This window comes from Pelophylax lessonae, assembly GCF_965119305.1.
Source record: "Pelophylax lessonae genome assembly, chromosome: 2".
NCBI classification, from domain to species: domain Eukaryota; kingdom Metazoa; phylum Chordata; class Amphibia; order Anura; family Ranidae; genus Pelophylax; species Pelophylax lessonae.
The window spans coordinates 212158262-212182014 of record NC_138769.1 but is presented as its reverse complement, the minus strand read 5'-3'; the positions used below and the strand labels follow the sequence as shown (position 1 = coordinate 212182014).

The window sequence follows — 23753 nt, the reverse complement described above, 5'->3', positions numbered from 1 at the left end:
AATGCTCCAAGCCACGGTAGTTACCATCCCCAAGCCGGGGAAGACGACGGACTCCCCCCTCAACTTCAGGCCCATATCACTGTTAAATGTGGACCTGAAGATCTATGCGAAGGTGATAGCTAACAGACTATTACTATGCACGCCGTATCTGCTGGGTCTGGATCAAGTAGGTTTTGTGAAGGGCAGGCAAGCTACAGATGGTACCCGTCGTATGATTAATCTTTTAAAGTTTGTTGAAGAACACCCTACTCCAACGGTCTTTTTGGCGCTGGACGCCGAAAAGGCCTTTGATAGGGTCCACTGGGGCTATTTGTCCAAAACTCTCATTAAGTTTGGGTTTTGTGGATTTATTCATTCGGCTATTATGGCCCTTTATACTACACCTTCGGCAAGAGTCCTCACAGATGGTATCCTGTCAGATGCATTCACCCTGACAAATGGCACGAGGCAGGGTTGCCCCCTTTCTCCAATTGTATTTTCTTTAGCCATAGAACCGTTGGCAGAAGCTATTAGGTCCAATTCCACCATCAAAGGTATAAAAGTGGGACGTACTGAACACAAATTGGGACTGTTTGCCGACGATATTATTTTGACCCTGACTGACCCCAGTGTATCTTTACCTGCCCTACAATCTATTGTTCGACTATTTGGTCAAATTTCATATTATAAGATTAATACTACCAAATGCTATGCTCTTCCGATCTCCATCCCGTCTGCTGACATTTCCGATCTTAAATCTGTGTTCCCATGTAACTGGGAGGCTCCTTCAATAACATATTTGGGTGTCCGACTTACCTCTCCGGTAGCTAAATTGTATGATTATAACTTCCTGCCATTATTGAATAGCATTGCGGACGAATTCTCCCAAATCAGGAAGGTCCATCTCTCCTGGCTGGGCAGAATCGCTGCTTATAGAATGCAGGTACTTCCGAAATTACTTTATTTTTTCAGGACACTTCCCATCCCCATCCCCCACTTATTTTTCGATAAACTAGCGTCACTGCTACGGAAATTCATTTGGGATGGGAGACCACCTAGGATAGCCTTGACCACTCTTTACAAACCCCACAAACTAGGGGGAGTTGGTCTCCCCAATGCACAAGCGTATTATAGAGCAGCAGTATTGGCACAAGCCCGCTATTGGTTTGTACACCAAGAGGATAACCTATGGAATCAGATTGAAAGGCAAGTTTCACCAGGTAAAAACCTACATGCTCTAACTGTTGCAGCTAGCCTCCTGCATAAAATTAGTCTTTCATCTTACCCTACCATCCAAGCTACTTTACAGGCGTGGACCCATCTGCTTGGTCTAAACTTCTGTGACGAGGAATGTGTTCAACTCAGTACCCCCCTAGCGGCGTATGACTTACTCGTCCCGGGAGTTTCGACTCTGCAGTGGAGAAGGAGGGGTTTTCACTTCTCCGAGCATTTAATCCAACCCCAATCGGCCCTCGACATGTTAACGAAGTTCCAGATCTCAGCATACAATAAGGTCCACACCTCAAAAATTAACCTTATACCTAAAAGACTTTGGGAATTCCTTATTGCTAAATCCCGTTCCAATATTAAGGGTATCTCACTTTGCTATAGATATTTTAATTTCCAACCCCCTTTAAGCAAAACCTCTACCATTCTAAAATGGGAAACAGAGTTGGGCCAATCCTTCCATATTTCTCAGTGGGTGAGGGCATTCCAGTACAGCCGCTCGTCTTCGGCATGTGTGGACCACTGGGACAACTCCCAGAAACTGTTTCATCGTTACTACATGACCCCAGCTAGACTCCACGCTATGGATAAGAAGCTCTCCTCCCTCTGCTGGCGGGATTGTCAAATGCAAGGTAATATATTACATATATTCTGGAGCTGTCCGGTGGTTCAACCCATGTGGAAGGTAGTTTTCAAGTGGGCTTCCCAATTGTTGGGAATGACTTGTAACCCTACACCTGAGCTGGCCTTGCTGGGGCTTGGTTTGGATTCCTTTCCCCCGGGTCCCAGGAAGGTATTGGCGCATATATTGTTTGCTGCCAGAATAGCTATAGCAGCCAAATGGAGGACTACTAGCCCTCCATGCCTGGCAGAGATTAAGAATAGAGTAACCCTCCAGTATGAAATGGAAAAAATGCTCGCCTTCAAACTTAGGAAGGCAGATGTTTTCAAGAAACAGTGGAAATCTTGGACTGATCAACCTCCTGACTAATTGTGTAATCTCCTCTCATGATATGACACGCTAGCATACTTTTATCAGTTGTATGTTCATAGCACTGGTGGCACATTCCCCTCCCCCCTCTGCCCCTTCCCTCCTTTTACCCCATACCATGTTCATAGTTTGTTTGGTCATTCTTGGTAACTACAAGATATTGGCACTTCCACAGCAAATGTGGTAGGGAGTCATACACAGGTAGTGGCGACCCTGTGTCTGAGAAAATAAGAGAATGGAGATGGCGCTCCCACAGTGTGTACCCAATGGGGGTGGGAGCTCGTCTTCCACAACATTCTGCGCCAATCCCTATTTCAAGTTTGGTTTTGGTTTTGATTGAGTGCACGTAGTGTGCTCTTTGCACTGTATTTCTCTGATTGTGTATGAAACCGGCATTTCTACAATCCGATATTTTTTTATTTTTTTTTATTTTTCTTCTTCTGCTAATCATTACTTGTTGGTATCGTTCATACTCGTATAAGAATGTACCATTGTTTACCGTGTTTGCATGTAATGTTACTACTTTCCTATCTTTTCAATAAAAATTGATTTACAAAAAAAAAAAAAAGCTCCCTTTAGAAGAAGCTTTCGTCACAGAGCTAGCTTGCTTAAAAAACAAAGTTAATGTACTGTACTGTATGTCATGAGTTACCACTGTACATTTAACATCCCTTTTTCAGAGAAGCACTGTCCACTGCATCTACTGTACAAGCACTAGTTCAACCACAGACTAAGCCTAGGTCCACATCAATGCATTTGCAGCTACATATAAATGCACTACAATCCATTTAACCTTATTTCATATGGATCCCATTCACATATATGCAGTTTCCTGTAATGTTTTTTTTGGAAACGTGCAGGGCCTTTTTTTTTTTTACATGCACCACAGTGTTTTTGGCTCCAAAGACTTCAATGGGATTGTGTGAAAAACTCTTTAATACCACATGTACATGCAATTTTGGTGTGTTTTCCTGCATGACAATAGACACTTCCTCCTAGCAACATCAACATTTCCCAAAAATGTTGTGCCAACCACAGAAACGTATCAACCACACATACATAGATGTGAACCTAACCTAATAAAGTACTATAAGTACATACTGTATTAAGGGGGGATATGATCAACATGTATAAATACATTAAAACAATAATATGTATGATAAAATAAATCACACTCTAGCAGCGCTTGAACTGTTTTAATAAAATACAAAGAAAAATTTCACTGTAATAAAAAGTTTCACTGTAATAAAAAGTCCACTGAAATTGAAAATAAAGTCTTTCACATCAATCCCAGTAGCCGTGGTGTAAGGAAAGGAGAGATCAGTGTGGTCAGAAACAACCTGTAAAGAACTCACCACAGGCATAAATAATTGGGGCCAAAGTGCAATTATCATCACAGAGTGGTCACGCCCTGACGCGTATTGTCATTTGACTTCATCATAGGGCCTTCTGATGAAGTCAAATGACGATACGCGTCATGGCGTGACCACGCGGCCTCGTACACTACGGTCACTCTGACATTGCCGTGTCAGAGTCTATGTATGTGTTCAAGCGCTGCTAGTGTGTGATTTATTTTATCATACATATTATTGTTTTATTGTTTTTATTTATAGTGGCTGATTTTGGTGTTTATTTTAGAACACGTTCATTTTCTACACATAATTTTGGCGCTGGGTGGATACATTAATTGGAATTTCTATTGTTTTATCCCTTGTTTGCTATGTATAAATACATAAGTGGTTCATCTAGTGAACTTTGTGTTGAGTTATTCAAGGGGGCTCTCTTTATGTCTCGAGTAAAAGAGATTTCATCACTGAATACAGAAAGGCTTCTTCACAGTAAGAGTTGTGAGAATGTGGAATAGACTCCCTCAAGAGCTGGTTCTGGCCAGCTCAGTAGATTGTTTTTAGAAAGGTCTGGATTCTTTCCTAGATACACATAATATAACTGGATACTAATATTTATAGGTAAAGCGGATCCAGGGAATATTTGATTGCCTCTTGGGGGATCAGGAAGGAATTTTTTTCCCCCTGCTGGAGCAAATTGGATCAAAACAAATGACACTATACTGTAGGAGTTCAAAAAAAGGTTTATCTCCGCATAGGCCTTTAATGCTTTAAAGTATATTTAAAGGAAACCCTTTTCTTTTTTTTGGATTGAGTACAGAGGAATTAGAACACCTGTCAGTTTGTATTGCTGTCAGTGACCCAGTTAAATAGATTCACCCTCTCTAATTATCCTGTTTACCATTATCATTGAAAGTGAATGCAAATGAAAATTCCAAATTTTAGGTTGTCCGCAGAAAAGTAGTCGAGGGAAATCTTCCAAGGAGGACACTAGTTCTGGTGACCTGGGGGTCCCCAAGGAATTCCATTCATTTGCAGGGATTTCCTTTCTCTATCTGTTTGGCTATTGGACAGGGAGTGAAGGGAAAACTCCAAAATGGGACACAGATGGTGAAAAAAAATCTCCCAGGGGTTATATCCTTCCTTTATTCTATCCAAAGGAAAAAAAAAAAAAAAGTTTTGCCTATAGTTCTACTTTAAATATATACCCATTGAAAGAATTGTTCATACAATTATTATTAAAATGCCCAGCATAGTTTTCAAACAGATTAACATAAATGCACTATGTAATAAAATATTTATTGAAAATTAAAGATTTTATACAAATTATTAGGAAGTAGAAAATGTTAAATTACAATAAACATTTACCAAAAACCATTACAGCTTTCTTAAATGCATACAAAGGCTGATCTACTCAAAAAGTATTTTAGAGGCATTTTTTCACATGTGTTGGTGCCCAAAGTAATAGTGCGAATAACAGTGTGTTGACCTGACATTTCCAAACGGTAGAATATCTACTTGATCTACAGTGGAACAAACTAGCTCTGGATAGCTTTGATTTTTAAGGATATAATTGTTCCCAATTATAGACTAGTATTTGGAATTTTCAGAAGTTCATTGAACAACAGATAAAACATTTCATACAATCACTATCAAGGCAAGATATTTCAAGGGTGATAATTTCAAGCATGATATACAGTAAATTTGACCAATGGTTAATTCAGATAGTTCTCCGTAGCAATGAATCGCTCTAGTCAAATGAACAAACTTTTCTAAAAGACATTCAGAACAGGTGTTGAACCAAATCTCAAGTAAAAATACAAAGCAAGCACCAAAGGTACAACTGCTCTGCTCCTCTTGAAAGGACACAGGTTCTTTGAATTAAACACCTGAAAGAACAATGTTAAAGCTACAGGAAAAGAGCAAAGTTTATAGGGTCAAATATCTATTGATTTTCTGTCCAGGAGAGTAAGAATGTCAACAGAAAATAGATGGCAACCGGTAATTATACATTTCAAATCATAGCCTCTGTATCTGGCCATGGTCATATTGGGTCATGGACATCATTGGGTATACCCCGTCTTTTTGTTTACATTTAGCAGCAGATTGAAGAGGGTCAATGAACAGTCAAGGGTGTCAATCAAAAATGTTACACATGATGACACTGGATACTGGTAAGATGGGATTCCAAGAAATTTGGGAAAAACAGGACTCAGAGTTCTTGCACATCCATCTGAGCTAAGAGCCCTAAAAAAGGTCAAGTTGCAGAGTCTAATGAGTCACCTGATATTCAACAGAGCACCCCACAATGGAGGATGAGCTTTGCTTCAGGATGGTTTCCAGGTTGCAGCTCACTGACTAACCTGAGCAGTCAGCAACTGAGCAAGAAGAACTGATACACAAGCAAAAAAGTCTATGAAAACACTGGGGTTTTGCAATCAACTGAATATACTGGAGCTCCAGGATCACAGGAACACACTAGTAAGGGTCTATGGGGTGCTAGAATACAGGAACACCAAAATGAGAATTCCTGGGAGTACTGGGATTATGGGAACAGAGAAATGAGAGTATCTAGGAGCACTGGGGCATAGGGATCACAGCAGACTAGGTCTGACTTTTTAAGCTGCTCAGCAGAGTGTTATTGTTTCACTGCTGCTCATCTGCCATCATTCTTTGAGGTATTTTAGACCATGGAAGAAAAAAGTAGGGGATAAAGCAGCATTTGCACTACATTTTTTCTTCCATAGTCTAAAATACCTCAAAGAATGATGGCGGATGGGGATGAATACATGAAATAGTGTTTTTCCTGCATATGTCCTTCTAGGTCTGTTTGAATGCAGTAATTTACACCCATGCACATGTATAGGCATAAACCCACCCGCTGGAGTCTCTGGGATCACAGGAACACAAGAGAAAGTGTCTCTGGGAGCCCTGGGGGGCTGGGATCACAAGAAAACTGGAGCAAGAGTTTCTGGGAGAGCTAAGGTTCCAGGATCATAGAAACCCATGACTAAGAATCTCTGGGGTGCTGAGATCACAGGAATATAGGATAGAGAGTCCCTAGAATCACTGGGGGCTGGTATCAAGGAAACACAGAACTGGGTGTCCCTGAAAGCACTGTGGTGCTAGGATCACAAGAACACAGAAGTGAGAGTCTCTGGGAGCACTGGGGTGCTGGCATCCCAGGAATAAAAGAGAAAGACATTCTGGGATCACTGAGTTGTTGGGATCACAGGAACACAAGAAATATGCTCTCCAGGAGCAAAGGTGCTGGGATCACAGAAAGGCCCCACGATGCTCTCTTGTAGTGCACTTGGCACACAGGTATTGAAATGCTGAAAGCTCTTTTGGAGTACATAGGGCTCACAGGTACAAGAACACTGGAAGCTCTTCTGGAGTACACAGGACTCCTAAGGGGGCACTAAGTGCAGGAATGCTGGAGCTCTCAGGGTAAACACAGAGGCATTCTGTGTGTAAATGCAGAAAGTCACATACAGTAGATACACAAGGATTATCAAAAGATGGTCTTTGAAGACATAAGGGGGAGTGGCATCTAGCGTACTGACTTTTAACTTGAATGCCAAGCAACACATGATAATCCTTTAAGACAGTACCTTGCTGTGGATTTACTGTGATACCAGTTGCCAAAAAAATTGGCAACAGGCTGGTGACCTCATACAGAGGAAAAGTACTGAAGCAAGCACAGGCAAGTGTGACACTCCTTGTTCACAGTGCAAGTTCCAAATCAGAATATAAAAATATATTTACCTTATTGGCATAGCAAAACATTACAGTTTTAGAATAAAAATAAATTCTTACCTTTAAAATTGATTGCAGAGCGTGGCCACCTCCGGTGTGGGCATCTGAAGCCGTGGTGTCCTCCGCTACGTCCCTCTTCCTGGTTCCTGGCTACCCAGAAAGCCGATTGCAATCTCACGCATGTGCTGTAGATTGCGATCGGCAATCAGAGTAGCGGCCGGCCATTCCCATTGCATCCTGGGATTGATGACGCTCATCTCCCAGGACGCAATGCAAAGGAGGAAGTGACATCGGGGGCCGCGACCGCACAAGGTGGAAGACGAAGGAAGGTACGTTTATTTTTTATTAAAAACAAGGTAAGTGAAAAAAAAAATACCTTTAAAAAGTATCTGGGTTTACAAAGGCATTTAGTCCCACAAAGTGTATTTTATAGCCTTTACAGCTATTGAGGTATAGATTTCAATGACAATTAAAAATGTGTGTACTTGCGCACTGCTATGTTGTGCTGTTGAGAGCTATAAGACTGCAAATCTTACTAAGCAGGTCACTCACACCTATAGACACTCTCTAAACATATATATCCATATCCCCCTGGGAAAACCATGTGACTCTGTGGCGTAACGTGTAGAGCAAGGGCCAATTTGTCGTCACGCTGAGGCGCGCAGTGTGAGCATACTGCGGTAATACTGTCTGATTGGCTTATACTTGCATTGTGAGGACTGAATGCTTACAGTTTGGTGCCCCTAAGCACCAGGAAATGTGAGTGTTTTTATACTTAGTGTTTATTAAATGGTTGTTTTAAAAGATAAAGCTTTCTCTTTTTATGATTTGGGCATATGGAGATAAGTGTAAGAGAAGGAGGATTCTAATCTCAGATTGCCAGCAAAGGAGTGAAACAGCATAAAACAGATCCACAGAGAGGGACAAAAGTGCATATAGACCACTGGTTGGTCTTGTCCCCCAGGTGAGGGCACATCGGATGAGGGGATCATCACCAATGTATGTGGATGATTGGAGCACATAGTGGTGAACACTAATTAAGGAAGCAGACATATGGATATGTGAATGTCACAAGTTTGCCCGTAGTTTTTGTTTGTATACTCTTACCTCCTTGCTGCAGTGCTTCAACCTTGCTTCTTTTCACATGTGGTGTTTGGCTTCTCTGTTCACCTATGGGCATCGCCTGCTCCACTGTGGGTTTATATCCTTTTCCTTTCTATTACTTCTTGGGTCACCTCCCTGCCTGCTTCCCTATATATACACTTGCTCAGTGCAGTGCTCCTTGCCTGAGCAACTTCGCTATTTTCGGAGCTCCCATCTGTATACCCATAGGCTATTGTATCTGATTTACTGTGTACCGACCTCGGCTTCGTCTTCCTGTCTGTGTTTGTTTGCGGCCTGCCCTTGGCTTGTCTCTTGGATATCCTTTGGCCTGCTGCTACTCTGCACACGCCAGTGGTCTCCGCATCTTCAGCTTGGCCTACCTGGGGGCCGCGACCTGGTTCCAGCTTGCTGCAAGTCCATCCCCACCATCAGGGCTCTGGTGAAGAATCAGCCTGGGGCATAGACTCCGCGCCCTGGGGAATCCTGAGCTGGGGATCTACAAGAGCTCACTTCCATAGATCCACTGACAGTGAACGCAAGACGTTTTTTTGTGAAAGATAGAGCATATGCAAGAAAATTCATACCAAAGGACACTTTATGGACTAATGCATTGTTTGTTTTGTTTTGTTAATGTTATATATGGTTTGATAGGATATGCTGATTCTGAAAATTGCTATGAAAGCAGATTTAAAGGGATACTAGCATATTAACATTTAGGAGTGCGGCACCCCTTTTAAATATATTTTATATATTTAAATGAAATTTTTTTGTGACTAGTGTTCAACAGTAATAAAATTAAGTGAAATTAGGCATTTATCACCTCTTTTTATATTACCCTATGATGGCTGGTGCAGAACCATCAGGTTTGGTGTCATCCAAGGTGAATCCAATTGGCGTTTCTTCTTCTTCATTCATAATACATCCACAGAATCCTAATAAATTGAGTAGTACATATTATTACTAATAATTCTAAACACATATGAAACTTTGATATAAAGTCACCTAAAATTGGTGCAGTAACAGAACTTAGACAGTTGGGTACATACAGCAGCAGAACTGTATAAGATTGAGTGTAGGAGTAGCAGGGAAGACTATACTTCAGGTGGTATGTACTGCATCAATATTCTCTTTAAAGGCAATTATTACACTGTCTAATTGCTGTTTGCCCTGCAATTTAAGTACATGTAAGGCTTATTCCAATGATTTATGATAAATAGGGTATTATTCAGCATTCAGACCTAGCAGCGGTCCATGACCAAGTCCGCTGGTGCTAATCCGGGGACACTCAACCAGCAAGCCCATAGCCTATCATACTTTATGTAGCATCCCCTGTGTTGGTTGACAAGCTTTTCCATTCATATGGTAATCCAGTGACTTAAGTAATAAGTAACAAGTAATAGTTTACATTTATTGAATGAATAAACTTTCAAAAGTGTAATGTACATCTTTTGTCAGAATTCATCAGTTGTGAGATCATATATATATATATGTAGCTACACACAAAAACTGGGACCAGACACCATGTATGTATATCTTTAAAGTGATATTTATTTATAGTGAAAACTACCCACACACCAACAGTAGTAATGAGCCGAACACCCCCCTGTTCGGTTCGCACCAGAACATCTCGAACAGGGGAAATGTTCTAGCGAACATGCAAACTCCTTTAAAGTCTATAGGACATGAACATGAAAAATCAAAAGTTTTAATTTTAAAGGCTTAAATGCAAGTTATTGGCCCAAACAAGTGTATGGCGACCTGGGTACTGCCCTGGGGGACATGAATCAATGCAAACATTTTTTTTTAAAATGATCATTTTTACAGGAGCAGTGATTTTAAAAATGCTTAAAGTGAAACAATAAAAATAAAAAAATTCCTTTAAATATCGTGCCCTGGGGGCCCCCTTAATGTGTCTGTAAAGTAGCGAATTTGTGCGATGTTTGTAGCCTGCTGCAGCAATACTGACATTTCTAAAGGAAAAAATGTAATTTAAACTTGCTCGCGGCTGTAATGTATTGTTGACTCCAATACAGATAAAAAAAAGGAAAAAAAATGGCGTGGGGTTCCCCCTAAAATCCATACCAGACCCTTATCCGAGCACACAGCCTGGCTGGCCAGGACGGGGGTGGGGGCGAGCGAGCACCCCTCTCCTGAACCATACCAGTCCACATGCCCTCAAAATGGGGGGTGGGTGCTTTGGGACAGGGGTCTCTTCCCGACAACCGCGAGCTGTGGTTGTGGGGATCTGTGGGGGGGAGGCTTATCAGGATCTGAAAGATCCTGGCCTGCCCCATGTGAATGGATATCGGGTACATCGTACCCCTACCCATTAACCAAAAAAGTGTACAAAAAAATAAAGACAAAAGCTGGTTTTGGAAAAGTCCTTTAAAAAAATAGTGTCCCCTGATGATCAGTCGCCCGAAAAATAGAAAGAAAAAAAAAAAAGACACTCCTGCTTCTTCGGACGCTTTCCGCGTTATGAGCTATTTTGAGTTTGACAGCTCTTAGATAGGGATCTGATGTCACAATGCACTGCTCAGGTGCAGTTTATAGATTACATGACATCAGTAATTTGTTCACTGCACCTGAGCAGTGCATTGTGGGGCAGCTTGTGATGTCAGATCCCTATAAAAGAGCTGTCAAACTCAAAACAGTTCATAGCGCGGGAAGGGTCCGTAGAAGGAAGAGCTTCTTTTTTTCTTTTTTCAGGCGGGCAGGTGGGGGATACTATTTTTTTATTTTTTAATAAAGGACTTTTCCAAAACTGGCTTTTGTCTTTATTTTATTTGTACACTTTTTTGGTGAATGGGTAGGAGTATGATGTACCCGATATCCATTCACATAGTAGGGAGGGGCCGGGATCTGGGGGCCCCTTGTTAAAGGGGGCTTCCAGATTCTGATAAGCCTCCCCCGCAGACCCCCACAGCCCACGGTTGTTGGGAAGAGACCCCTGTCCCCATCAACATGGGGGCAAGGTGTTTTGGGGTGGGGGGGCGAGAGATGTTGAGGGCATGTGGCCTGGTATGGTTCATGAGGGGGGGTGCTCGCTCAACCCCATCCTGGCCAGCCAGGCTGTGTGCTCAGATAAGGGTCTGGTATGGATTTTAGGCGGTACCCCACGCTGTTTTTTTTATTAATTTTGGCACAGGGTTCCCCTTAAAATTCATACCAGATCCTAGGGGCCCCCAGCAATACTGACATAAACTGATATAAAGTGAAGTGCCTTTATATGTATATATATATATATATATATATATAACCTTGTGGTATGCACTGCACTATCCGATCTCAACAAACCGTAAAAAGAGTAGAGATGGCCTTGTGGTTCACCCGGCGGTTGGTTTGCGGCGAATTTTGCTTGTTCGCAAATTCGCGAAATGTCAGACTTTTGCCGATGTTCGCGAAGATGTCCATGCCGCCATTTTCTTTTTCATTCAGAAGAACTTTGACCCATGACACAGCCGTCAGGTGGTACGGGACAGCCAATTGAAACATTTCAGCACATGGACATGCCCCCTATCCTATAAATAGACCTGAGCTGTGGGCCATTTTACATTCTGCTTTTTGTCAGCGTAGGGAGAGGTTGGCTGTGCTCATGAGGGAGAGATTGCCAGACACAAATAGCTCTGTTAAGATCCACAAAAGTCCTTTTCAGGGCTGGTATTTTGGTATAGGTCTACTAGTATCTTTTCAGGTTAGGGGCAGGTATCCAGTCGGTGCTTTAGGGGCACTTAGAGATCGGCAGCAGTCACACAAATCGCTCTGTTAATGTCCACAAAAGTCCTTTTCAGGGCTGGTATTTCGGTATAGGTCCAGTCTCTTTTCAGGTTAGGGACAGTTATCCAGTCTGTGCTTTAGGGGCAGGTAGAGATCAGCAGCAGTCACACAAATCGCTCTGTTAATGTCCACAAAAGTCATTTGAAGGGCTGCAATTTTGGTATTGCTGTGCAGTGCACTATATAGGGGGAGGGGGTAATCCACAGTATAATATACTTTGTAGAAAGCATATTATAGTGGATTAGTAGTATTATTGTGCACTGTGCAGCATTGTGACAGGAGTGGTGACTGAGCGTTGCTGCAGCAATACTACAAACAGTGCCAAACTCCCTGGCCAATTTTTTGAACAACTGGTGTAACAGACCAGTGCCCCCCCCATACCACATATTGAAGTGGGGTGTTATCTGAGTAAACTTTTACAAGTGTATTTGTGTCCTGCAACAATATTGCCTCTTTTGCTGAGTTAAGTCTGATACACACAGTGCCAAACTCCCTGGCCAATTTTTTGAACAACTGGTGTGATAGACCAGTGGCCCCCCAATACCACATATTGAAGTGGGGTGTTATTTAACAGTATACTTTTCTAAGAGTGTATTTTAGTCCTGCAAAAATGTGGCTCTCTTGCTGTGTTAACTGTGCTACACACACAGTGACAATAGTTACTGGCCAATTATTTGTAGAACTGGTGTAATAAACCTGTGGCCCCCCCAATACCACATATTGAAGTGGGGTGTTATCTGAGTATACTTTTACAAGTGTATTTGTGTCCTGCAACAATATTGCCTCTTTTGCTGAGTTAAGTCTGATACACACAGTGCCAAACTCCCTGTCCAATTTTTTTAACAACTGGTGTGATAGACCAGTGGCCCCCCAATACCACATATTAAAGTGGGGTGTTATCTGAGTATACTTTTAAAGTGAATTTGTGTCCTGCAACAATATTGCCTCTTTTGCGGAGTTAAGTCTGATACACACAGTGCCAAACTCCCTGGCCAATTTTTTGAACAACTGGTGTGATAGACCAGTGGCCCCCCCAATACCACATATTGAAGTGGGGTGTTATCTGAGTATACTTTTACAAGTGAATTTGTGTCCTGCAACAATATTGCCTCTTTTGCTGAGTTAAGTCTGATACACACAGTGCCAAACTCCCTGGCCAATTTTTTGAACAACTAGTGTGATAGACCAGTGGCCCCCCAATACCACATATTAAAGTGGGGTGTTATCTGAGTATACTTTTACAAGTGTATTTGTGTCCTGCAACAATATTGCCTCTTTTGCGGAGTTAAGTCTGATACACACAGTGCCAAACTCCCTGGCCAATTTTTTGAACAACTGGCATGATAAGCCAGTGGCCCCCCAATACCACATATTGAAGTGGGGTGTTATTTAACAGTATACTTTTCTAAGAGTGTATTTTAGTCCTGCAAAAATGTGGCCTCTCTTGTTGTGTTAACTGTGATACACACAGTGACAACAGTTAGTGGCCAATTATTTGTAGAACTGGTGTAATAAACCTGTGGCCCCCCAATACAACATATTGAAGAGGGGTGTTATTTGAGTATCTCCCCCTCCAATAGGCCATCCACAGGCGCGAAGGATATACACCAATTGAAGTATATACCTCTATCACTAACTTCTTTATCACCTACGCAGCCATGGAAATTTATGATATTTTGAATTATGTAGGCAATAAGAAAGTGGATGCCGATAGCATTTTTACAGCAGAAATACAACAAAATCCCAATAGGGACTTGGATCAATTATTCAGATCCCTAAAAAATACCATGGACAAACAAATCCGTACATGGTGGGACCTTCTTACGCTAGAAAAATATATTAAAGATAACATGCCCAGAAGATTGAGATGGGATCTAGCACCCAATGACGGGATGGAGGGCACAGGCCTAGAGGAGGAATGGTACACCTTCTTTAGAACCTGCGAGAAGAACCTACTAGAATTAATAGTGAAAAGGAGGAAAAGTGACTAGATTGAATGAAATGATTAATGGTCTAAAAGAACAACTAGAGCCTTTTTCCAGTACAAATGAATACAAAGATAAATACAAACATCTGAAAGAATTCCTAGATAAATTGGATAGAGACACACAATATAAAAAAATCAAAAAGTACCAAAGAGACATAGAGGACTACAATAGAAATCTAGTCTACAAATGGCAAGAAATAAAAGTAGATAGCAACCTACAATCTAGATCCTCTTAAATTGAAAGGGAAAACCCCATTCAACAACTGCTACCACCATCTACACCCTTAGAAGAAACAGAAATGAGACCGCCAATAACCAGACCCAGAGGTGAACCTAAACCATAAAGAACCCGGTCGAAGTAGACACTCTACATATAAGTATAATGTGACAACACATAATTCCTACCAACCTTTGGAGCATACCCAAGATCAATACTACACACCGGATCGACCCTACATATGGGATTTTGCCAGATGGGAGAACAGGGAACCCCCAGCTTGGAACCCACCAAGGAACTGGGAACCCTACTACTACCGCCCACACAGAGGGAACAAAGGGTGGAATCGCCCTCACAATGGAAGGGGATGCAGAGAAAGGGAAAACTATTGGCAGCCCCCACCTCCACCTCCCCAACACCATCGCCCTCAATACCAGCCCACACAAACGGAAGAGAGGGGGCAAGAAACAAAGAGGTTGCAGAGGAAGTAGGGGCAAAAAGGAAAAGAAACCAACAGGACAAGGAATCTTTAACCTAAGTGGACTCACCTTTACAGAACAAGAAATTGCAGTACTTGATATGGGTCTAAAGTATGCCCCAGATCAAAAACTAGACCCTTTTAATGTTTATGTGGATATCCAAAAACTTGTTAGGAAGATAAATATAAAAAAACACTATATTGGGAAAAAGGATACCCCTGTGGAAAAAAGAAAAAGAGAAAGAACAGGAGATATTTGTACATAGTGGACTCAGGAATAAGTCCACTTTTAACCCTAAGTGTACCAATAATAATTTTACTGAAACTTTTAAATCATTAGTAGAACAGGATTTGAAGAAAATGAAGAAGAAATGGCATAAACCAAAACAAAATATAATTACAGGAATGAAAGAGCTTGAAGAAAGAAAAAACGTAGTCATCCGCCCAGCAGATAAGGGGGGCGGTATTGTGATTTTTAAAAAGGACAACTATTATGAAGAATTAAATAAACTGGTACAAGACGAAGAAACTTATGTAAAATTAAAGGATAACCCTCTGACCAGATACAGAAATAGACTAAAAAAGCACCTTAAGAAAGCACACAAAAAGAGCATACTAAATAATAAAGAATTTAAATACCTTCTTCCAGAGGCACCAAGGTTGCCAATCATATACCAACTTCCCAAGATACATAAAAATGCTGAAAAGCCAACCGGACGACCAATAATCAGTGGAATAAACTCCCTTTTCTCCCGGTTGGGCGAGTATCTTGACACCTATCTACAACCAATGGTGGAAACCTACCCATCACATCTGAAGGACAGTAGGCACTTAATCAGCATTTTGGATTCCACACAATGGGAATGGGGAGGTAATCCTCGCCACCATTGATGTGGAATCCCTCTACACTAATATTGTACAGGAGGACACATTATCAGCTATTGAATGGGCCATGAATAAATAAATCCCAGGTGGAACAAGAACAGAAAACCTTTATCCTCAAAATGCTAAAAATGGCAATGAAGAAAAACTACTTCTGGCACCAAGGATCCTACTATCGACAGCACAAAGGAGTAGCCATGGGCGCACGATAGTCACCGAATGTAGCCAATCTATTCCTCAGAAAATGGGAAAGTGAGGAAATATTTGGGAAACAGATAGAAGAGCTAAAAATATACAGAAGATTCATAGACAACATTTTCATTGTCTGGAAAGGAACTGAGGAATGTCTGAAAATATTTCTACAATAAATTCACAGGCACCTGGAGCAAACAGGAAATACATTTCCTGGACCTCACTATATCCCAAAAAGAAGATGGTCTTTACACAAAAACATACTTCAAGCCCACCGACAGGAATGGCTACATCCCTACCCACAGCTGTCATCATCCTAATTGGATAAAAGGTATTCCTAAAGGACAGATTATGCGCATGAGGAGGAACTGCAAAACACAGGAAGACTTTGAATTCCAAAGTGACATTCTAAACAAGAGATTAAGAGAAAAGGGTTATAAACAAAGCACACTAAACAAAATTAAGGAAGAGGTAAAGAACATGGACAGAGCGAAACTATTAGAAAAGAAGATGAAAGAAACAGAACACTACACCCTCACATTCATATCCCAATACAATACCAGATACAAAGAGGTCGAACACATCATACACAAACATTGGCACATCTTACTGAGGGATGACAAACTCAAGGATGTGCTACCGACTCGCCCCAAATTTATCTACAAAAAAGGACAGAATTTGAGGGACCTTGTAGTCAAAAATGTACCTGACCCCCCAAAAAAACTTATCACCTTCTTTGACCAAAAAGGATTTTTTTCTTGTGGCAGATGCAAAACGTGCAAAACGATAAGAAATCGGAAATGCAAAACTGTTAATTTTAAATCCTACATTACAAATAAAACTTATAACATCAAGAAACGTATTACCTGTGAGAGTACTCATGTGACCTACCTGCTCACGTGCCCATGTGGGCTCCAGTATGTGGGACGCACAACCAGAAAACTTAGAGTACGGTTAGGTGAACACTTGATAATATCAGAAAGGGTTTTAAAAATCATAGTGTTTCCAACCATTTTAGAATAGTACACAACCAAGACCCCACTCTCCTATCAGTATGTGGGATTGACAAAATAGAATACAACTGGCGAGGAAAAAACATGAGGCTGGCCGTATCCCAAAACGAGTCCAGGTGGATATATGAGCTATCCACATTACAGCCGCTAGGAATAAATATAGATATGGACCTAAACTGCATTATTTCAGACCCATAACTATCCTCATGTTGCCATTCTTCTTTTATTCTTCTATTTAAAATATTTTAAAATTTTAAAACATTAAAAATAATATTAAAAATAATAAATAAATATTTATTATAAATTTTAATGAGACTATATTGCATCATTATTATTGGGCGAGTCTCCTATATTTTATCATGATATCTAATGTAATTTTATTAAACTTTAGTCTACTTTAGTCACTCAACTTAATAAATAGTCAGTCCATTTACTAATACCAGCACGTTTTATTAAGTCCACCACCACTATCATATAAATTTTTGTCACTAAAAATTATTTTAACTATTGGCATTATAATTTATTGAATATATTGTATTTATAATTGTCTACACTCATTTCGTTTATGAATATGAACACACACCGATAAATTGCCCTTAATACACATAGATGTTAATACAACCACGTTTAAAGCCGTTTTTTAGTAAAGGACATTTTGTCAGATTATATCCCATATCGGCACTAATTATAGCATTTATGTATTCACACTGATTTGTATTTAAGTATATATGTGTATCGTGATCATTTACTGGTAATATTGTCCGTAATGTAACATGTAGCCATGTAGACAGCCGCTTTCAATTAGAAATATCCCACCACGGAAGTTCTGCATTGTCATCCCTCAATAATACATTGCTCCGCAACAGAGGACGCTTCACAGGCAAACTTCCTGGTTGGGAGGAGTGAAGGGCAGCGACTACCACATTTAAGGTCCCGAGCTAGCGTACGACTCCACCTCTGAAGACGTCATACGCTCTGACGAAACGCGCGTCAGGTGGAACGCACGCTGCATGTCCTGGGAGCCTGGAGGAGCGCAAACCGGTAGCTACTGCTCTCCACTCACAGGCACCATTTTAGCAGGCGTGATCCCTAGAATTTTAACTTTTTTTGTACTGTGCAATCAGCTTTACACATTAAAGTATATTTTTTTAACGGTACTGCACTATCTGGAGCATTTATTTTTTACCCTAACTGGACCCTGAGGATCCAGCTTATCCAGGAGGGGGACCCCGGACCGTAGGGGACTACAAAGCCCAGCAGTCATCTCTCTGGCACAGGAGGCCACAAGGCTCCAAAGGTTTTTCTACCGTACGGTAATTAAGACCCACAACTTCTGGTGAGTGCATACCCCCATTATTCCTTAAAGCCAACACCACAAGTACCAGCAGTTGGACTACTGGAGGACTTAGCACAAGCACTTGCACTTTCTCCCCTCTTGGCACCAAAGTTATTTTTTATGCACTAAAGTCACCTATGAACTTTTATTTGGACTCATTTGGCACTTATTAGCACTTTAAGGCACATACGTGATTTGATTGACTTTTTTGTGACCTAATTTATTATGACCATTTATTGATTTTACACTGTAATTTATTGTGATACATCACCATCTAGTCTATGATATACATATTTATTGAGTTCAACAATTCATCATTTTATTTATTTATCTAATTTATTCCTATCACTTTATATTTGCCTCACACATCTCTACCCAGGCAACTGACAAGCAATTGTCCATCCCTGGCTAGTAATAGCAAACGCTATATTAAATCCCAACTACTTTGGGGTTTCTTTTTACTCATTCAATACCTATTCTATAGCAGCTGCTATCACCACCCCCATTCCCTTATTTATATATATTCACACCCCCCCCCCCCTCCAATAGGCCATCCACAGGTATATACCTCTATCAAGTGTTGACTGACCTTGACGAACCTGTTTTTCACAGGATGAGTTTGGATGGAGGAATGCGTCTGTCCAGCAGCTGAATAAAGCTACAGGAGATGGAGCAGCCTGCTCATCACGAAGCTGCAGTTCAAGGGCTAAGGAAAAAGGAAGCCATCGTCATTCCCCAGCCACTGATCACAGAAAGTATGGATTTAATTTATTTTTTATCAGAAGATGTTATGGATGATGAATCACCCGCCAAAGTTTGGGCACTTGGCCCAATTGCTACCAGCCCATGCCCTGGACTTTCAGCAATTCTAGAGACTGAGGATTAAATAGACTTTTCTGCTGAGGAAGAACAACCTGGTGAGCCTCCAGCAGAAGACCTGGCATCAGGGCCAAACATCACTAGGCTCTGCCCAACAGCAGCTACAGCCTCCCTGACAGAAGAGGCAGCCAGCTTTTCTCCTACACCACTGACAGGGAAATGAGATTTTCTGCCAGCAGCATCTGTGTAGTTACAAGAAACTTCTCCAGCTGAAGCTCTGACAACTGGACAAAGGGTCCAAGACCTCTGCTCCACATCTGCAGCGGTTCTGGAGGCCCAGGGTAAGAAGGTGGCAGACACACCCAGCAGCAAATCAGGATCCAGGGGGGAGAAGGCTGAGGAGGTTGTCATCCTACCTCCCCAATAATCAGCCAGAGCAGAGGAAATGGTCACCCCCCAGCGGCAGATCCAGTCTGGAAGATGGCAGATTACTAGCTATGACTGCTCAACACTGAGAAACTCAAGGCAGAAGGTAATCTCTAGTGATGGACGAACATCGGCCGGGGTGGTTCGCGAACGCCAGCCGCAAATTTTCTCAAAAGTCCACGAACCGGGAGTTTGCGGCCGGCCCCATTGACTTTAATGGGAGGCAAACTTTAAAAAGCTTTAGGTCATATTTGCAGCCACAAAAGACATACTAGCTGTGCACAAATAGTCCCAGCACATGGACAATGTCATAACAGAAGTATTGCAATTGAAAAAGTTGCCCTAAATTTTTTTTTTACAGCAAAAAATATATTTTTTTTTTCCATAAATCAGCCAGAACTGACAGCAGCCGGTAAATACATTGTCTAATACATATAGGGTCCATTCACACATCTGTAAAATGGGTCCACATCCATTCAACAATTTTGCGGAACCTTTACAGACCCATTGTTTTTCATTTCCAGTCTGAAAAATTAGGCATTCACAGGATAAAGAAGTAAGTGTAGGCCATTCCAGGCCCCAAAAATGAGCCCACATGCGTTTACCTGACAGCTAAGAACGTAGTTTTCTGTGGCTGAAGGTACATTAGATATTCACATGATACAGAAGTAAGTGTCGGCCATAAAAGGCCCAGAAAATTAGCCCACATGGGTTTAACTGACAGCAAAGAACTTCATTTTTGATGGCTAGAGGTACGGTAGGCGTTCACAGTACACAGAACGGTAAGTGTCGGCCTGTATAGGCTGCAAAAATTAGCTCACATGGGTTGAACTGACAGCAAAGAACGTAGTATATGATGGCTAGAGGTACAGTAGACGTTCACAGTATACAGAAGTAGGTGGCGGCCTGTATAGGCCGCAAAAATTAGCTCACATGTGTTGAACTGACAGCAAAGAACGTAGTATATGATGGCTAGAGGTACAGTAGGCATTCACAGTACACAGAACAGTAAGTGTCGGCCTGTACAGGCTGCAAAAATTAGCTCACATGAGTTGAACTGACAGCAAAGAACGTAGTATATGATGGCTAGAGGTACAGTAGGCGTTCACAGTATACAGAAGTAGGTGGCGGCCTGTATAGGCCGCAAAAATTAGCTCACATGGGTTGAACTGACAGCAAAGAACATAGTATATGATGGCTAGAGGTACAGTAGACGTTCACAGTATACAGAAGTAGGTGGCGGCCTGTATAGGCCGCAAAAATTAGCTCACATGTGTTGAACTGACAGCAAAGAACTTAGTATATGATGGCTAGAGGTACAGTAGGCATTCACAGTACACAGAACAGTAAGTGTCGGCCTATATAGCCATTCAATGGACATGAAATGCCTTTTATGCCGCTGTATTTAGCGAAGCCAAGGACCAGGAATTGTTGTGAGTGGATGGCGGTCTTTCGGATATTTTTGGCCTGGCATGAGGAATTTTCGATGAAAGCTTGTCTACTGGTTACATGTGTTGAATTCCTCAGAGATCCATGCCTCATTCATTTTTATAAATGTGAGGTAGTCTACACTGTCATGAGTTAGGCGAGTGCGCTCATCGGTCACGATCCCCCCTGCTGTGCTGAACGTCCTTTCGGACAGGACTGGACGGGGCAAGCCAATAGTTCCATTGCAAATTGTGCAAGCTCTGGTCAGAGGTCAAGCCTGCCCACCCAGTAGTCCAGGGGTTCATCACTCGTCAGAGCGTCCACATCGGCCATTAACCCTATGTAGTCGGACACCTGTCGGACACCTTTTTTTACGCTCCAACATTTGAGCCACAGAAGCCTGCCTTTTTCCAGAACAACGTGACGATGGCATCATGGAAGGTGGAGTGTTGGACAACTGTGAGGAGACAGGAGAAGGAGAAGAGGATGGACGGTGAGAGCATGGAGTGTGGCTTTGTGGGTTCTGACAGTGTTGCTCCCACTGGGCTTGGTGATGGGATTTCAGGTGCCTTCTTAAGGCGGTTGTCCCTAGGTGAGTGTTGGGCTTACCGCCACTTATGCGTTGACTGCAAAGGCTGCAGATGGCAACACTGATGTCAGCAACGGACACATTAAAAAAAGCCCACACTGTGGAGCCATGTGCCGGCGTCCTGGGAGCGACAGATGTGACTGTACATGGTTGATGGCTCGCTCCTGATACATTTGCAGTCTGCTTTCTACCTCTTGTGCAATGCAAGTTCTGCCTGCCTCTCCTCCCTATCTGCCGATCCGTCAGTCCGCCAGTTCTACAAATAATTGGCCAGTAACTGTTGACACTGTGTGTAGCACTGTTTACACAGTGAGAGGCCAAATTTTTGCAGGACTAAAATACAATCTTAGAAAAGTATACTGTTAAATAACACCTCAATTCAATATGTGGCATTGGGGGGGGGGGGGGGGGGCACAGGTTTATTACACCAGTTCTACAAATAATTGGCCAGTAACTGTTGTCACTGTGTGTAGCACTGTTTAAACAGCAAGAGGCCACATTTTTGCAGGACTAAAATACACTCTTAGAAAATTATACTGTTAAATAACACCCCACTTCAATATGTGGCATGGGGGGGGGGGGCATTGGTGTAGCACACCAGTTCAAAAAATTGGCCAGTGAGTTTGGCGCTGTGTGTACCAGACTTCACTCAGCAAACTAGGCAATATTGTTGCATCACAAATACACTTGAAAAAGTTTACTCCGAGAACACCCCACTTCAATATGTGGCATTGGGGGGGGGGGGGTGCACAGGTTTATTACACCAGTTCTACAAATAATTGGCCAGTATCTGTTGCTGCAGAAACGCTCAGTCTCACCGCCACACTTGTCAATAATGCACAGTGCACACAATAATAGTACTAATCCACTATAATATGCTTTCTACAAAGTATATTATACTGTGGATTACCCCCCCCCCCTTTTTTTTAGTGCACTGCACAGCAATACCAAAAATTTTGCAGCCCTTTAAATGACTTTTGTGGACATTAACAGAGCAATTTGTGTGTGACTGCAGCCGATCTCTAACTGCCCCTAAAGCAACCACTGGATACCTCTCCCTATAGTAAAGAGACTGTAATAGACCCTATAACAACATTGGAGCATTTTAAATGACTTTTGTGGACATTGACAGAGCGATTTGTGTGTGACTGCAGCCGATCTCTAACTGCCCCTAAAGCAACCACTGGATACCTCTCCCTATAGTAAAGAGACTGTAATTGACCCTAAAACGACATTGGAGCACTTTAAATGACTTTTGTGGACATTGACAGATCGATTTGTGTATGACTGCAGCCGATCTCTAACTGCCCCTACAGCAACCACTGGATACCTGCCCCTATAGTAAAGAGACTGTAATAGACCCTATAACATTGGAGCATTTTAAATGACTTTTGTGGACATTGACAGAGCGATTTGTGTGTGACTGCAGCCGATCTCTAACTGCCCCTAAAGCAACCACTGGATACCTCTCTCTATAGTAAAGAGACTGTAATAGACCCTATAACGACATTGGAGCATTTTAAATGACTTTTGTGGACATTGACAGAGCGATTTGTGTGTGACTGCAGCTGATCTCTAACTGTCCCTAAAGCAACCACTGGATACCTCTCCCTAAGCTCAAAAGATACTAGTAGACCTATACCGAAGAATACCAGCCCTGAAAAGGACTTTTGTGGATCTTCACAGCGCTATATGTGTCTAGCAAACTCTCCCTGATGAGCACAGCAGACCTCTCCCTACACTGGCAGAAAGCGGAATGTGAAATGGCCGCCAGGTCAGGTCTATTTATAGGGTAGGGGGACTGTCCATGTGCTGGAATGTTTCAATTGGCTGTCCCGTTCCACCTGACGGCTGTGTCATGGGTCAAGGTTCTCCCCAATGTAAACAAATATGGCCACCGTGAATGACGCCATGTTTTCGCAAATTTGGCGGGTAGCGAACAAGCAAAATTTGCCGCGAACCGACCGCCGGGCGAACCGCAAGGCCATCTCTAGTAATCTCATCAGCTTAAGTCACCTGTCTTCCACCCATTGTTAATTGTGATAATTAACACACTTATTGTCTACTGTGGGGGTGTGTTTATACTTAGGATAATGTGTAATGTGTTTTGTTTTAGCCTTGTTGCCGGCCAGTCTGGTCACCCTGGCTGGTTTAAGTGCTGAGTTAATTAGCATGTTAGTTAAATCATGAAAAGATATAACAA

The 23753-nt window shown here is 42.0% G+C and overlaps 1 protein-coding gene across 1 annotated transcript in view; it reads right to left on the bottom strand.

The window, feature by feature from the left end:
- Window positions 1-23753, bottom strand: part of LOC309547668 (amine oxidase [flavin-containing] B-like) — a 198095-nt gene that overhangs the window by 62217 nt on the left and 112125 nt on the right. Inside the window, exon 7 of the mRNA XM_082247563.1 lies at window positions 9242-9338. Coding sequence (XP_082103689.1) covers window positions 9242-9338 — 97 coding nt within the window. The remainder of the gene's footprint in view (window positions 1-9241; window positions 9339-23753) is intronic.